Source organism: Procambarus clarkii, chromosome 20, assembly GCF_040958095.1.
Source record: "Procambarus clarkii isolate CNS0578487 chromosome 20, FALCON_Pclarkii_2.0, whole genome shotgun sequence".
Taxonomy (NCBI): Eukaryota; Metazoa; Arthropoda; class Malacostraca; order Decapoda; family Cambaridae; genus Procambarus; species Procambarus clarkii.
In genome coordinates this window covers 40,890,011-40,907,285 of record NC_091169.1, presented here as the reverse complement: position 1 = coordinate 40,907,285, position 17,275 = coordinate 40,890,011, and the positions used below count along the sequence as shown (strand labels likewise).

Genomic DNA, 17,275 nt, shown 5'->3' with positions numbered 1-17,275 from the left:
TATCCGGCTCTTCTATAACTCTGTGCCTGTATCCGGCTCTTCTATGACTCTGTGCCTGTAACCGGCTCTTCTATGACTTTGTTCCTGTATCCGGCTCTTCTATGACTCTGTGCCTGTAACCGGCTCTTCTATAACTCTGTGCCTGTATCCGGCTCTTCTTTGACTCTGTACCTGTATCAGGCTCTTCTATGACTCTGTGTCTGTAACCGGCTCTTCTTTGACTCTGTACCTGTATCCGGCTCTTCTATAACTATGTGCCTATATCCGGCTCTTCTATAACTCTGTGCCTGTACCCGGCTCTTCTTTGACTCTGTGCCTGTATCCGGCTCTTCTATAACTCTGTTTCTGTATCCGGCTCTTCTATAACTCTGTCCCTGTATCCGGCTCTTCTATGACTGTGCCTGTATCCGATTCTTCTATGAATCTGTGCCTGTATCCGGCTCTTCTATGACTCTGTGCATGTATCCGGCTCTTCTATGACTGTGCCTGTATCCGGTTCTTCTATAACTCTGTGCATGTATCCGGCTCTTCTATAACTCTGTGCCTGTATCCGGCTCTTCTATAACTCTGTGCCTGTATCCGGCTCTTCTATGACTCTGTACCTGTATCCGGCTCTTCTATAACTCTGTCCCTGTACCCGGCTCTTTTATAACTCTGTGCCTGTATCCGGCTCTTCTATGACTCTGTACCTGTATCCGGCTCTTCTATAACTCTGTCCCTGTATCCGGTTCTTCTATGACTCTGTGCCTGTATCTGGCTCTTCTATAACTCTGTGCCTGTATCCGGTTCTTCTATGACTCTGTGCCTGTAACCGGCTCTTCTATGACTCTGTTACTGTATCCGGTTCTTCTATAACTCTGTGCCTGTAACCGGTTCTTCTATAACTCTGTGCCTGTAACCGGCTCTTCTATGACTCTGTACCTGTATCCGGCTCTTCTATAACTCTGTGCCTGTATCTGGCTCTTCTATAACTCTGTGCCTGTATCAGGCTCTTCTATGACTCTGTTTCTGTATCCGGCTCTTATGACTTTATGCCTGTAACCGTTCAAACGTTCAAACTTTATTTATTCCTAAATTCGCATCGCACCTCTAAAATAAACATTTCAAAACACGTAAAGGAAAAACAGGAAAAAAAAGCAAGAAATAATTAAGAATAGAAAAATTCCTTAAACGGGAAAAAACCATAAAATAACTTGAACGAATACAGAACTAAGAATATATGGGAAGAATGTCACGATGACTGAATCAGCCAATCAGAACTTGAGTTACTGGTTGAGTGTGACTCCTCCCAGGAGCCAATAGGCTTGTGAGGTTGTTGTAAACACTGGTTGTTTCAAGACTCCATCGGGAGGGCTTAATTGGCTCTGGGGGGGGGGCGGTGGTAGTGGTGATTGGGCCTTCGTTGTGACATGAGGTGAAGCGGGTTTGGTGTTAGATGGTGCGTTGCGGTGAAATATGGTGCGTTATAGTGCAAGATGGTGCGTTGCAGTGAAATATGGTGCGTTACAGTGTAAGATGGTGCGTTACAGTGCAATATGGTGCAAGATAATGCGTTACAGTGCAATATGGTGCAAGATAGTGCGTTACAGTGCAAGATAGTGCGTTACAGTGCAAGATAGTGCGTTACAGTGCAAGATAGTGCGTTACAGTGCAAGATAGTGCGTTACAGTGCAAGATAGTGCGTTACAGTGCAATATGGTGCGTTACAGTGCAAGATAGTGCGTTACAGTGCAAGATAGTGCCTTACAGTACAAGATAGTGCGTTACAGTGCAAGATAGTGCGTTACAGTGCAATATGGTGCGTTACAGTGCAAGATGGTGCGTTACAGTGCAAGATAGTGCGCCACAGTGCAAGATAGTGCCTTACAGTGCCTCGTCATATGAAAAAATTGGCAGTTATCTAAGGTCTACTGTGAGCGTTAGGAGAGTGGCAACGTTCCCGAGTGGCAACGTTCCCGAGTGGCAACGTTCCCGACTGGTAACGTTCCCGACTGGTAACGTTCCCGAGTGGCAACGTTTCCGAGTGGCAACGTACCGAGTGGCAACGTACCGAGTGGCAACGTTCCCGAGTGGCAACGTTTCCGAGTGGCAACGTTTCCGAGTGGCAACGTTTCCGAGTGGCAACGTACCCGAGTGGCAACGTTCCCGAGTGGCAACGTTCCCGAGTGGCAACGTTCCCGAGTGGCAACGTTTCCGAGTGGCAACGTTTCCGAGTGGCAACGTTTCCGAGTGGCAACGTACCCGAGTGGCAACGTACCCGAGTGGCAACGTTCCCGAGTGGCAACGTTCCCGAGTGGCAACGTTTCCGAGTGGCAACGTTCCCGAGTGGCAACGTTTCCGAGTGGCAACGTTTCCGAGTGGCAACGTACCCGAGTGGCAACGTTCCCGAGTGGCAACGTACCCGAGTGGCAACGTACCCGAGTGGCAACGTTTCCGAGTGGCAACGTTTCCGAGTGGCAACGTTTCCGAGTGGCAACGTTTCCGAGTGGCAACGTACCCGAGTGGCAACGTACCCGAGTGGCAACGTTCCCGAGTGGCAACGTTTCCGAGTGGCAACGTTTCCGAGTGGCAACGTTTCCGAGTGGTAACGTACCCGAGTGGCAACGTACCCGAGTGGCAACGTACCCGAGTGGCAACGTACCCGAGTGGCAACGTACCCGAGTGGTAACGTTCCCGAGTGGCAACGTTCCCGAGTGGCAACGTTCCCGAGTGGCAACGTTCCCGAGTGGCAACGTTCCCGAGTGGCAACGTTCCGAGTGGAAACGTTCACTCGTTACGCAAGGCATATCTTATCTTGAGGTTATCTTGAGATGATTTCGGGGCTTTAGTGTCCCCGCGGCCCGGTCCTCGACCAGGCCTCCACCCCCAGGAAGCAGCCGTGACAGCTGACTAACACCCAGGTACCTATTTTACTGCTAGGTAACAGGGGCATAGGGTGAAAGAAACTCTGCCCATTGTTTCTCGCCGGCGCCCGGGATCGAACCCGGGACCACAGGATCACAAGTTCAGCGTGCTGTCCGCTCGGCCGACCGGCTCCATCGTAATATTTAGGAGAGGAAGTGAAGAGGAATCACCACACACAACTAGGTAAGTCAGTCTATTGGTAGCAGTTTGCCATAGGTAAGACAGTCTATTGGTAGCAGTTTGCCATAGGTAAGTCAGTCTATTGGTAGTATTTTGCCATAGGTAAGTCAGTCTATTGGTAGCAGTTTGCCATAGGTAAGTCAGTCTATTGGTAGTATTTTGCCATAGGTAAGTCAGTCTATTGCTAGCAGTTTGACATAGGTAAGTCAGTCTATTGGTAGTATTTTGACATAGGTAAGTCAGTCTATTGCTAGCAGTTTGACATAGGTAAGTCAGTCTATTGGTAGCAGTTTGCCATAGGTAAGACAGTCTATTGGTAGCAGTTTGTCATAGGTAAGACAGTCTATTGGTAGCAGTTTGTCATAGGTAAGACAGTCTATTGGTAGCAGTTTGTCTTGCCTTAAGCCTATCATAAAAGCATATATATACTTTTGTGTATTATGTAAACATTTACTTTGATCGTGAACATATATTTTTGGATATAAAATATATACCCATACACACAGATTCGTATATACATCCCTCTTTTGTCTGTGTATATACGCTAAAGAATACTTGCTGATTGGTCAGTGATTAAGCTCTTGTCCTTAGTAATCCTTCAGAGATTGGTAGATCATTTCACTCTTGTACTCTCGACCAAAGTAGTTACTATATGAGTACTGTCGTTGTTAGAAGATGGATTGGAAGAGGTATAGTTATAAGGTAGTTAGTGTGATTGGGGGTTTCAGTCGTTACGGGTGGGCAATTAGGTTGGCTGGTGGTTAAGGAGAGTCGTCTGTATATAGTTAATTTGAGTCAATGGGTGGATGGAGGTTATATATATCTACCGAGATGAACAAATCCACAAGGGCCGTGACGAGGATTCGAACCTGCGTCTGGGAGTATCCCAGACGCTGCCTTAATCGACTGAGCTGAGTAATTATATCTACCCAGAATATTTTTATAAATTAAAACCAGGGACCGAATTATTTGGTGTGTATATATATATATATATATATATATATATATATATATATATATATATATATATATATATATATATATATATATATATATATATATGTGTATATATATATATATATATATATATATATATATATATATATATATATATATATATATATATATATATATATATATATATATATATATATATATGTCGTACCTAATAGCCAGAACGCACTTCTCAGCCTACTATTCAAGGCCCGATTTGCCTAATAAGCCAAGTTTTCATGAATTAATGTTTTTTCGTCTACCTAACCTACCTAACCTAACCTAACCTTGCTTTTTTTGGCTACCTAACCTAACCTTACCTATAAATATAGGTTAGGTTAGGTTAGGTAGGGTTGGTTAGGTTCGGTCATATATCTACGTTAATTTTAACTCCAATAAAAAAAAATTGACCTCATACATAGAGAAAAGGGTTGCTTTATCATTTCATAAGAAAAAAATTATAGTAAATATATTAATTCAGGAAAACTTGGCTTATTAGGCAAATCGGGCCTTGAATAGTAGGCTGAGAAGTGAGTTCTGGCTACTAGGTACGACATATATATATATATATATATATATATATATGTCGTACCTAGTAGCCAGAACGCACTTCTCAGCCTACTATGCAAGGCCCGATTTGCCTAATAAGCCAAGTTTTCATGAATTAATTGTTTTTCGTCTACCTAACCTACCTAACCTAACCTAACCTAACTTTTTCGGCTACCTAACCTAACCTTACCTATAAAGATAGGATAGGTTAGGTTAGGTAGGGTTGGTTAGGTTCGGTCATATATCTATGTTAATTTTAACTCCAATAAAAAAATTGACCTCATACATAATGAAATGGGTAGCTTTATCATTTCATAAGAAAAAAATTAGAGAAAATATATTAATTCAGGAAAACTTGGCTTATTAGGCAAATCGGGCCTTGCATAGTAGGCTGAGAAGTGCGTTCTGGCTACTAGGTACGACATATATATATATATATATATATATATATATATATATATATATATATATATATATATATATATATATTTATATATATATATATATATTTATATATATATATATATATTTATATATATATTACCGGAGATTTCAAACATAAAAGTGTAATGAACAAGTTAGGTGTAGGGCATGTTACAGAGAAGTTCTAGCGGTGGTTTGAACTTAACTACCCTCCAGTGCCCTTGTTTGGCAGTTCCCCCCTCCCTCACCCACCCACCCCCCCTCCTCCTGCCCAACCACTTGGGCCGGGACGATAGATCGACGGTCTCGCTTCATGCAGGTCGGCGTTCAATCCCCGACCCTCCAAGTGGTTGTGGGGGACCATTCTTTCCCTCCCGTCCCATCCCAAATCCTTATCCTGATCCCTTCCAAGTGCTATATGGTCGTAAAGGCTTGGCGCTTTCCCCTGACAATTCCCATCCTCCCCCACTCCCCCTTCTCCTCCCCCCCTCCCACTACCCACAGGGGGGGGAGGGCTCCTCATATACCCCGGACTGTTGCAACAACTTCGTTATTTGCATAATGCATAAATGATGGGATTCCCTTTTCATATAGTGCAAGACAATGCAGTTTCGAGACAAGGTTCGATACCCCGTCACCAGGGCCCGAGAGTAGAGTAGAGCAGTGTTCTCTTTAGTGCCTACGTAGAGAGAGTCGGGAGAGAAGCGCTAATCTATTTCGAATGAGGGAGTGATAATAGGCGAGGATAGGATGTGTGGGATATGAAGGATGGGGTAAAGAAATATTATATCCAACCTGCGGCTCTATCGGGGATCGAACTTGGAAGAAAACGGTGCTATATCAGTGTTCCAAGAGTTCCCGTGTGAAAGAGTTCGTATACGTCCGTTAAAAGGGGTATTAAAAATACACTCAATACTGGCTTTATATTGCAGAATGAATGCACTGAGATATTTCATTCTATCATTCTACTAAATGGGAATCATTTTCCTCTGAAGCAACTGAAGCAACTGAAGCAACTTGAAGCTATTGAAGCAACTGAAGCAAGCAACTTTCCCTTGAATTTTGTGTTTTATATGCATTTTAAATACAATAAATTCACATTATTCATCTTAGATTGCACAATTTATTTATATTTTACGATTAATTAAACGTTTAATTAATGCGTTTTCAATTATCACAAATATTGAAGAAAATTAAGACGATGTGAATAATAAATAATAATAATTAATAATAATAATAATAATAATAATCAGGAGCAAAATTGAAGTACGCGAATCTGATCTCAAAATGGAATTGACTTTTAGATTAAATTAGAATTACAATAGCATCCGAACTTTGCATATTCGGCCAGTTTATCCGAATTAAAACGACGGTTCCCTTGAACTTGATGCAGTTTACATTAATGGTGAGAATTGTTGCTGTGACTGCTGCTGTGACAGCTGCTGCTGCTGCTAGTACCGCTGCTGCTGCTGCTGCTAGTACCGCTGCTGCTGCAGCTAGTACCGCTGCTGCAGCTGCTAGTACCGCCGCTGCTGCTGCAGCTGCTAGTACCGCTGCTGCTGCAGCTAGTACCGCCGCTGCAGCTGCTAGTACCGCTGCTGCTGCAGCTAGTACCGGTGCTGCTGCTGCTAGTACCGCTGTTGCTAGTACGGCTGCAGCTGCTGCTGCTGCTAGTACGGCTGCAGCTGCTGCTGCTGCTAGTACGGCTGCTGCTGCTAGTACGGCTGCTGCTGCTGCTGCTGCTGCTAGTACCGCTGCTGCTGCTGCTGCTGCTGCTGCTGCTAGTACCGCTGCTGCTGCTGCTGCTAGTACGGCTGCTGCTGCTGCTGCTAGTACCGCTGCTGCTGCTGCTGCTTGTACCGCTGCTGCTGCTGCTGCTAGTACGGCTGCTGCTGCTGCTGCTAGTACCGCTGCTGCTGCTGCTGCTAGTACGGCTGCTGCTGCTGCTGCTGCTAGTACGGCTGCTGCTGCTGCTGCTAGTACGGCTGCTGCTGCTGCTGCTGCTGCTAGTACGGCTGCTGCTGCTGCTAGTACGGCTGCAGCTGCTGCTGCTAGTACGGCGGCTGCTGCTGCTGCTGCTGCTGCTAGTACAGCTGCTGCTGCTGTTGCTGCTGCTAGTACGGCTGCAGCTGCTGCTGCTGCTGCTGCTGCTGCTGCTAGTACCGCTGCTATTGCTGCTGCTAGTACCGCTGCTGCTAGTACCGCTGCTGCTGCTGCTGCTGCTGCTAGTACCGCCTCTGCTAGTGCAGCTGCAGCCGCAGTTGATAATCAATATCAGCAAATACAAAACACAATTAAATGTTAAATATAATGTTAAATTTATCATACTTTGCGTTCGCAGCTGAGGGAACGCCAAGGGGTTCATTCCAAGGAGGAGGCTATTGAGTGAGCTACGCGTGGATTGCCAGCTTGTTCGTGTTGGCACGCTGCTCTCTATAGAGGGAGGTAGCTGTGAGGTGACTCTTGAGAATATTGGACGCTCGGCCTCATTTTTTTTTTAATGAGAGCGGTGGTGAATGCTGATTTATGAGGTGTGGGGGGGGAACTAGAGCGTTGTATATATATATATATATATATATATATATATATATATATATATATATATATATATATATATATATATATATATATATAAGCTGCCCTTATATCCCCAGTTCTCGTATGGGTTATATTATTTTTATAGTTTAAATGTTTAAAATTAACTCGTTCTGTATATAAATATTTACCATGTAATGGGCGCCTGACAGCTGAGTGGGCAGCGCTTCGGATTCGTAGTCCTGAAGTTCCGGGTTCGATCCCCGGTGGAGGCGGAGACAAATGGGTAAAAAGTTTCTTTCACCCCCTGTTCACCTAGCAGTAAATAGGTACCTGGGAGTTAGACAGCTGCTACGGGCTGCTTCCTTAGGATGTGTAACGAAAAGGAGGCCTGGTCGAGGACCGGGCCGCGGGGACGCTAAGCCCCGAAATCATCTCAAGATAACCTCAAGATAACCTCTCACGATAACCTCAAGATAACCTCTCACGATAACCTGCAAACAGGGTGATGGTGGTTGGTTCTTGTAGTTGATTTCGTGGGAAGGTCAAACCAGATCATTACAAATATAAACACAAAAAGGTGTTGAATGCGCACCACAACAGCCAAGTCAGCAATATAACCCCCGAAGGTTAGACCAGTTGGTTATGCCTCTGGTGTCGCACCGTCTCGGAGGTGTGTCTTAGATGGGGTTATATTGGGTCTTATATATTGGGTCTTATATATTGGGTCTTATATATTGGGTCTTATATATTGGGTCTTATATATTGGGTCTTATATATTGGGTCTTATATATTGGGTCTTATATATTGGGTCTTCACGACCTCCCTGTTTGGGGGGTTGTGAAGACCCGAGTAGCCGGTTCCAAGCTACAGCAAAACAAAATGTAGAAATAAGAAATACATTTCCGGGCCTGCTTGCGAAACCTTTGCATCTTTTCTCTTATTATTGCGGTTTAATTTACATTTATTAACCAATTTATGAAATCTGAAGCACCAAGATCTCATCATTAACAACAAAACCCTATTTTTGCCAAGTTTTGAAGCTCGCAAATTAGTTTTGAATTTTTGGTGTTTTTTTAAGTTAAGTTTGAAAACCTATCTAATCAAAATAGATTAGTCTATACACACTAATCACAGTAATGTGATTATCTATATATATATATATATATATATATATATATATATATATATATATATATATATATATATTAATTTTTTTTGTGATATATCTGCAGATCATCTAAGGCGCATCTGGGAACATCCTGTACGTAGGTTCGAACCCTCATCACGGCCCTTGTGTTCAGCTTAGTCTATTTAATAAATAGAGACTAATCTGCAACGACCGAGGAAAGATGTACAGGCTTCGTAAGTGAACACGTAAATACTTGATGAACACTGGCTCAGATGACCAGCACTTGAGGGCCTCCCTCCCCCCCCCCCCAAATAGAGAGCTGATAGAGTTGATATGATAGAGCTCGACACGCTCAGGGATCTGTACACCAGTAGATTGACGGTTGAGAGGCGGGACCAAAGAGCTAGAGCTCAACCCCCGGGCAAGCACTACTAGGTGAGTAAAAGAAAACAGGTATTTATCTCTTTCATCTCGTGTGTAATGAGCATCTTGTGGAGGCTGTCATCTCCAAGACCTGAGGCATCTCCTTTGGTCATGTTCAACCTTTGTACTAGTTTGGGGGTCAGCCTCAAAGTTCACGGGGGGGGAGGGGGTCAACCACTAGAATTTAGTATGGGGTCAAATCTTGTGGGGTCAACCGCTAGAATTAGTGGGGTCTGCTGTTAACGCTTGCAATTACAAGGTCATGCTTAGAAATCCCACTTTTGGCCGCCCCTCAAGACTTACTCCTTGACCGATTCTCAAGCATTCATTAGTTGGCCTTTAAAGGTCAGCCTTGAAGGTCAGCCTTGAAGGTCAGCCTTGAAGGTCAGCCTTGAAGGTCATCCTTGAAGGTCATCCTTGAGGGTCAACCTTGAGGGTCAACCTTGAGGCTCTTGATGATGGTTCCTAACGCCTGGCATGCCTGTCTGTCGTGAGCCTCGGAGTTAATGACAGGTAACCAGTGGGGGGGGGGGGGCCCCACACACACCCCTGGAGGAGGTAATCACTCGAACGGCCCTGGTAATTGGTCCACACCTTCAGGCTCTGTAATGACCTTCGGGCAGCCAGTACCTGTGCGGGGAGGGAAGGAGGAGAGGGGGAGGCGTCCTTCAGGTGTGGAGGGCTCCTGCAGGTGTGTAAGCATCTATGGTCAGAGATTACCGACGGTGAGAGGCCGCGGGCCGCAGTTCCCACCAAAACCGGATTTAGAAGTTAGCTGTGAATACAAACTACAGTGTAATTAGCCGGTTTAATTCGGCCAATAGATCCCTCTGAGTGTATAATGAAACACCTTTGATAATAGGCGATGAGTCACAATAACGTGGCTGAAGTATGATGACCAGACCACACACTAGAAATTGAAGAGACGACGACGTTTCGGTCCGTCCTGGACCATTCTCAAGTCGATTGTGAGGTCGATTGTGAGGCCATTGTCAAGTCGACAATCGACTTGAGAATGGTCCAGGACGGACCGAAACGTCGTCATCTCTTCAATTTCTAGTGTGTGGTCTGGTCATCACCTTTGATAATAGTCAATTAAACATTCACACAAAAACCGTCTTTTTATATCGTTGGCAATTATTACCTGTTTTTAATGTTTTGTTCTGTAAAGGAAATATTATAGTTATTATTCTTTTTGAGTCGTTAAGTTATTCACTCACACTGCAAGTATAATGAGAGCTACAGTGAGAGAGCTGTTGTAGTTATAAGTGCAGAGAGGCAACACAATGTATTCTCAATACTCCCCCACCCCCTTCAACCCCCCCAAAAAACACCCCTTCCCTCACTCCTCAACCCCCTCCATGTCTATATACAATCTTATCAAACCTTGTCAAGTTTACGGGCTCACCATAGCCCGTGCTACATGGACACTTCGTTCTGAGTAGCTAAATCTGAAACAACAACAACAACAACCTTGTCAAGATGTTTTTCAGCATTTCTTGACAGTTTGATCTGCAGTTGACAGTTCCCTTCTGCGCTATGTAAGGGAGTTCCAGCAAGCTGTCACATAGGCCTAACGTGGTAACGGAGATCAAACAACGGTAGGGACAGATAGTAACGAAGATTAAACCACTAGCAACGTAACTGGAAATCCTACATAGCATCAAATGGATTTTTTTAAAATAGCATCGAGAGGAGTGACTAGAATCGAATTGTTTATTTTAATTCTCAATTCAATTTTAATTCTCAATTTAATTCTCATTTTGGTTATTGTAGCTTGTATATGATTTTCTTATAGGTGTTTCCTGTCTGTCAATCCCCCATTACCAGTAAGCTGTCAATTCTATTATTTCACTATTCACCTATTGCTTTGTATCTCGCTGTCTATAAATCGCTCTTTCCTTCAGTTCATCTAGGACGGAAGCATTATATATATGTCTGTCTGATTTTATAATGGTTTGTCCGTTCTCGCTTGATTCGCTGTGTTTCCGTCTGTTAATACATTAATTCCCTGTCCGTCCATTTTTTCACGATGGAATAATGTTCCGTTCGTCCTTGTACAATGAAATGTACGCCTGTATAGGCGTAGATGTAGATGCCTCTACACCTGTACCTATATACACCTGTACAGGTGTATAGAGGTACAGTACCCCCATACCTGTACCCCCTCTACACTTGTACCCCCTCTACACCTGTACCCCCCTCTACACCTGTACCCCCCCTCTACACCTGTACCCCCCCTCTACACCTGTACCCCCCCTCTACACCTGTACCCCCCTCTACACCTGTACCCCCCTCTACACCTGTACCCCCCCTCTACACCTGTACCCCCCTCTACACCTGTACCCCCCTCTACACCTGTACCCCCTCTACACCTGTACCCCCCTACCCCTGTACCCCTTTACACCTGTACTTTAACACACAAAGGAATGGCAAGATATCCTATATAGACCCCGAGAACATAAATTGAATACCCTCTCTATAAAATGTTAATTATATAACAGACAATCCCGCTTTTGTTATATACAATCTTTTTAATGTTGAATTGTTCTCCTTTTATGAATAAGATGACGGCTAAAAATGTCCTTCATAGAATTATAATTTTCTATGATTCTGGGTTTTAGGATTTCCAAAATGGGCCTTAGGCAGATTTCATCTACATTTCAATGTCAGTTTCAACTTTGTTTGATCCTCTATTCCCCTATTTGGATCCCCTATTTACGGACACGAGTCCACTGGATAGAAGATCTTAACACTGATGAGACTCGATTCCCTTTGTTTACCAGACCACACACTAGAAGGTGAAGGGACGACGACGTTCCGATCCGTCCTGGACCATTCTCAAGTCGATTGTCTTGAGAATGTCTCAATCTGTCTCAATGTCTCTATTCTCAATCGACTTGAGAATGGTCCAGGACGGACCGAAACGTCGTCGTCGTCCCTTCACCTTCTAGTGTGTGGTCTGGTCAACATGATTTAGCCACGTTATTGTGACTCGTCGCCTCCATTCACTTTGATTGGTGGAGCAAATATGGACTTGCTTCTTGCAGGGCCGATGTTCCGTATCCCTGGATAGGTGGAATAGTTGAGGATCGTTCCTTCTGTCTGTCCGTTCCCCCCCTATCCTGTCCTATCCCTTCCATATGCTACATAGTCTTGGTACTTTCTCATAATTTCCTTCCTTTCCATAAAGCTTGCATGTAGTAACGTTTAGTTTCAAAACTGTTGAAAAAATAAGTACATAAATACAGTAAATATGCAAATTCGCCGGTTTAACAGCCAGTTCATAGCAAGGTAATTACATAATGAGCAGAGCGCGCGTTTGTTGTGTGACAGACCAGAGGAGTTAATCCGTAATCATTATCTAAATGAAACAATGTCCAGTAGGATTTTTTCATGGATTTTACCACTGGTATCTCTATTAAAAGCATTTTGCATTCTCTGCCTTTTTTTAACATGTAGGCAGTCAGAGGAGTGAGCGTGGGTGTATAGGAACATAAGAATGAAGGTAGCTGCAGAAGGCCTATTGGCCCATACGAGGCAGCTGCTATTTATATCCACACAAGTAGTATATGTAGGAAATATGCAAATTCAGTAGAATTTCTGGTTACAATTCTTATACCATGTCGTAGCTCAGTTGATTAAGGCAGCGTCTGGGATGCTCTCGGACGCAGGTTCAAATCCTCGTCACGGCCCTTGTGGATTTGTTCAGTATATGTAGGGCTTATGTAAGGCTGTATACACACCCCTACATAAGTAGTGTAGCAATGATGAGCTTTGATAACATCCACTCTACACCTCCGCAAATCGACGCAACACAATGAAAAATGACTGGAATGTTCAACTTCCTAGAAGTTGCTAAATAACACAGAGGAATTCTTATATAGTTCCTTCCAAGAATCTTAAGTGAAGCGAGGTATCAATATTCCATGTTCCGTTGTTCCCTATTTCAGCTGTGCTCTAATTCTTGTCGTTAATTGCCAGTTTCTTCGTTAGTACAGTGGTGTACGTTCTTGGCTCTCATTCGAAGGACCCGGGTTCCATCCCTGGGCATACACAGTTTCAAGTGTAGATATGATAGAGCCCAATAGGCTCAGGAACCTGTACCTGGAACCAGGAACCTGTTGATTGACGGTTGAGAGGTGGGACCAAAGAGCCAGAGCTCAACCCCATGCAAGCTCAATTAGATTAGTACAATTAGCTGACACACACACACACACCCACCCCGCTTGCTGAACCTTTGGCTAATGCCCTTAGTGATAGTATGAATCTCTCTCCTGCTTCTGCGAGCTTTCTTCTCTGTTGATTTTCTTCCGTTTTCACTTCCCTTCAGAAATCATTCGACTTTCGGGCCCAAAGACCCTACAAGATGTTAGACGACCGAAGACAACATTCCCTCCAAACATCTATACCATCTATACGGGGCTATTCATGCCCGTGCCAGCTCTTGTGGTGGCATAATATTCATCAATCAATCAGTATGACCCCCCCGTGGTATTCCTCCTTCCAATATGTTAGCTCTACACACTGTTTACATAGCCCTGTGGTCTCTATTCTCACCAAGACTGAAACACAGTGGTCAATGGCTCCTGTGTGTGTGTGTGTGTGGTTCATGCTCATTGTGGGCATTTGAATGAATGGCTGGAGGGGTGGTAGTAGTGTGAGGGAAGGGAGGTGAAGGGAAGGGAAGGGAAGGGAGGGTGGGTGATGGAAGGGGGTGGGGTAGAATTAGTGTTTTGTGCCGCTGCCTTCAGGTAGGGTGGCTACCCAGGTGAGCACAGGGGGACCCGCCAGGGTAGAAAGGTAGTTCTACAAAGTTGCGTGTTCTACAGAGGTAGAACACGCAAGCAACCACCTCACTTCTCCTGCAGTTATGCAAATTACACCAAACATTACAGGGGGCCGTAATAATTTTATACCCACTTTACCTGTTATTATGATAAAGTGAAATGAGATGATAACATGCGACAAAAACACACACACACACACACACACACACACACACACACACACACACACACACACACACACACACACACACACACACACACACACACACACACACACACAATAGACAATACACAAAGACAATACGAAAATGACATCGCAAGCAAGGCAAAGACTCAGCCTAAATTGCTGCATAGCCACATCAGGAGAAAAACAAAAGTAAAGGAACAGGTTATGCAATTAAGGATAGGGGCAGAAGGATTCACTACAAACGACAAGGAAGTGTGTGAGGAACTGAATAAGAAATTCCAAGAGGTCTTCACCTTAGAGCAAGGAGAAATCCCAGAGATAAGAGAGGGAATAGCTAACCAGGAACCACTGGAAGAGTTTGAGATTACCAGCGGGGAAGTAAGGAAGTGTTTACTAGAATTGGATGTGACAAAGGCTATAGGCCCAGATGGAATCTCCCCTTGGATACTAAAGGAAGGAGCAGAAGAACTGTGCCTCCCGCTCTCCATGGTGTATAACAAATCACTGGCAACAGGGGAACTGCCAGAAATTTGGAAAGCAGCTAACGTAGTCCCGATATACAAGAAAGGGGATAGACAGGAGGCACTGAATTACAGACCAGTGTCCCTAACCTGCATACCATGCAAGATGATGGAGAAGATTGTGCGAAGAAAGCTAGTGGAGCACCTGGAGTGAAAGAACTTTGTAACACAGCATCAACATGGATTCAGGGATGGCAGGTCCTGCCTCGCAGGGTTACTTGAATTCTACGACCAGGCAACAAAAATAAGGCAAGAAAGAGAAGGGTGGGCAGACTGCATATTTTTGGATTGTCAGAAAGCCTTTGATACAGTGCCACACAAGAGGCTAGTGAAAAAACTGGAGATGCAGGCTGGAGTGAAAGGGAAGGTACTCCGTTGGATACAGGAGTACCTAAGTAACAGGAGACAACGAGTCAGTGTGAGGGGTGAGGTCTCAGATTGGCGAGACGTTACGAGTGGAATACCGCAGGGGTCAGTCCTTGGACCTATACTGTTTCTGATATATGTAAATGATCTTCCAGAGGGTATAGAATCGTTTCTCTCAATGTTTGCCGATGATGCAAAAATTATGAGGAGGATTGAAACTGAGGACGATAGTAGGAGGCTACAAGATGACCTAGACAGACTGAGTGAATGGTCCAACAAATGGCTGTTGAAGTTCAACCCGAGTAAATGCAAAGTAATGAAACTAGGTGGTGGAAATAGGAGGCCGAACACAGGATACAGAATAGGAGATGAAGTACTTAATGAAACGAACAGAGAGAAAGATCTAGGAGTTGATATCACACCAAACCTGTCTCCTGAAGCTCACATAAAAAGAATAACGTCTGCGGCATATGCGAGGCTGGCTAACATCAGAACAGCGTTCAGGAACCTGTTACCTGGTTGATACCTGGTTGATGGGGTTCTGGGAGTTCTTCTACTCCCCAAGCCCGGCCCGAGGCCAGGCTTGACTTGTGAGAGTTTGGTCCACCAGGCTGTTGCTTGGAGCGGCCCGCGGCCCACATACCCACCACAGCCCGGTTGGTCCGGCACTCCTTGGAGGAATAAATCTAGTTTCCTCTTGAAAATGTCCACGGTTGTGAGATGAATCATTCAGGAATCATTTAGAATCTTGTACACCACATATGTAAGACCAATCCTGGAGTATGCGGCCCCAGCATGGAGCCCGTACCTTGTCAAGCACAAGACGAAGCTGGAAAAAGTCCAAAGGTATGCCACTAGACTAGTCCCAGAACTAAGAGGCATGAGTTACGAGGAAAGGCTGCGGGAAATGCACCTTACGACACTGGAAGACAGAAGAGTAAGGGGAGACATGATCACAACCTACAAAATCCTCAGAGGAATCGACCGGGTAAACAAGGATTAACTATTCAACACTGGTGGGACGCGAACAAGGGGACACAGGTGGAAACTGAGTACCCACATGAGCCACAGAGACGTTAGAAGGAACTTTTTCAGTGTCAGAGTAGTTAACGGATGGAATGCACTAGGCAGTGATGTGGTGGAGGCTGACTCCATACACAGTTTTAAATGTAGATATGATAGAGCCCAGTAGGCTCAGGAATCTGTACACCAGTTGATTGACAGTTGAGAGCCGGGACCAAAGAGCCAAAGCTCAACCCCCGCAAGCACAAATAGGTGAGTACAAATAGGTGAGTACACACACACATAGGGGTCTCGTAGCCTGGTGGATAGCGCGCAGGACTCGTAATTCTGTGGCGCGGGTTCGATTCCCGCACGAGGCAGAAACAAATGGGCAAAGTTTCTTTCACCCTGAATGCCCCTGTTACCTAGCAGTAAATAGGTACCTGGGAGTTAGTCAGCTGCCATGTGCTGCTTCCTGGTGTATGTGTGTGTGTGTGTGTGTGTGGTGTGGGAAAAAAAACAGTAGTTAGTAAACAGCTAATTGACAGTTGAGAGGCGGGCCGAAAGAGCAAAGCTCAACCCCCGCAATCACAGCTAGGTGAATACACACATTCACACAACCTGCTCTCTATACATATACGAAATTCATGTATAGTTATCACTAACGATAAACAAATAAAGACACAGAAACCATTATTCAATTATTACCTAAAAATCAAAAACCAATAGTTGGCACCGTAGATGACACCGAAGTTGGCACCGTAGATGACACCGAAGTTGGCACCGTAGATGACACCGAAGTTGGAACCGTAGATGACACCGAAGTTGGCACCGTAGATGACACCGAAGTTGGCACCGTAGATGACACCGAAGTTGGCACCGTAGATGACACCGAAGTTGGCACCGTAGATGACACCGAAGTTGGCACCGTATTTGGCACCCTGAGGTTGAAATCAAACTAATGCCAAGTTAGACTTTCCTCGAAGCATTTTACGAGCAAAGTCTGACCAGAAGTGATAAAATCCTCTTCTCCTTCACTATTCGTTTCTTTAGCTCGTTAACTAGACGTCTCCTGCGGGCTTCGACTCTCCCTTTCTCGTAAAGGCATTTGAGAAGCTATTTAGAGGCCAAAATTGGAACTTATAATTATTGTGTGTAAAGAAACTCGTTCAAGTAGAATGGCAGAGATTTCAAGCATTACGTTAAACTATCATTTTCTGACAGCTGAGTGGACAGCGTTCGGGATTCATAGCTGTAAGGTTCCGGGTTC

At 44.6% G+C, this 17,275-nt stretch overlaps 1 protein-coding gene across 1 annotated transcript; it reads left to right on the top strand.

Annotated features, from left to right (window-relative positions):
* Nucleotides 1-6,451: 6,451 nt before the first annotated feature.
* LOC138366837 (uncharacterized) lies at nucleotides 6,452-16,967 on the top strand. The gene is made up of 2 exons (XM_069328124.1): nucleotides 6,452-6,767; nucleotides 16,735-16,967. Exons 1-2 carry the CDS (start codon nucleotides 6,452-6,454, stop codon nucleotides 16,965-16,967), a joined length of 549 nt encoding a protein of 182 aa, XP_069184225.1.
* The last annotated feature ends 308 nt before the right edge of the window (nucleotides 16,968-17,275 follow it).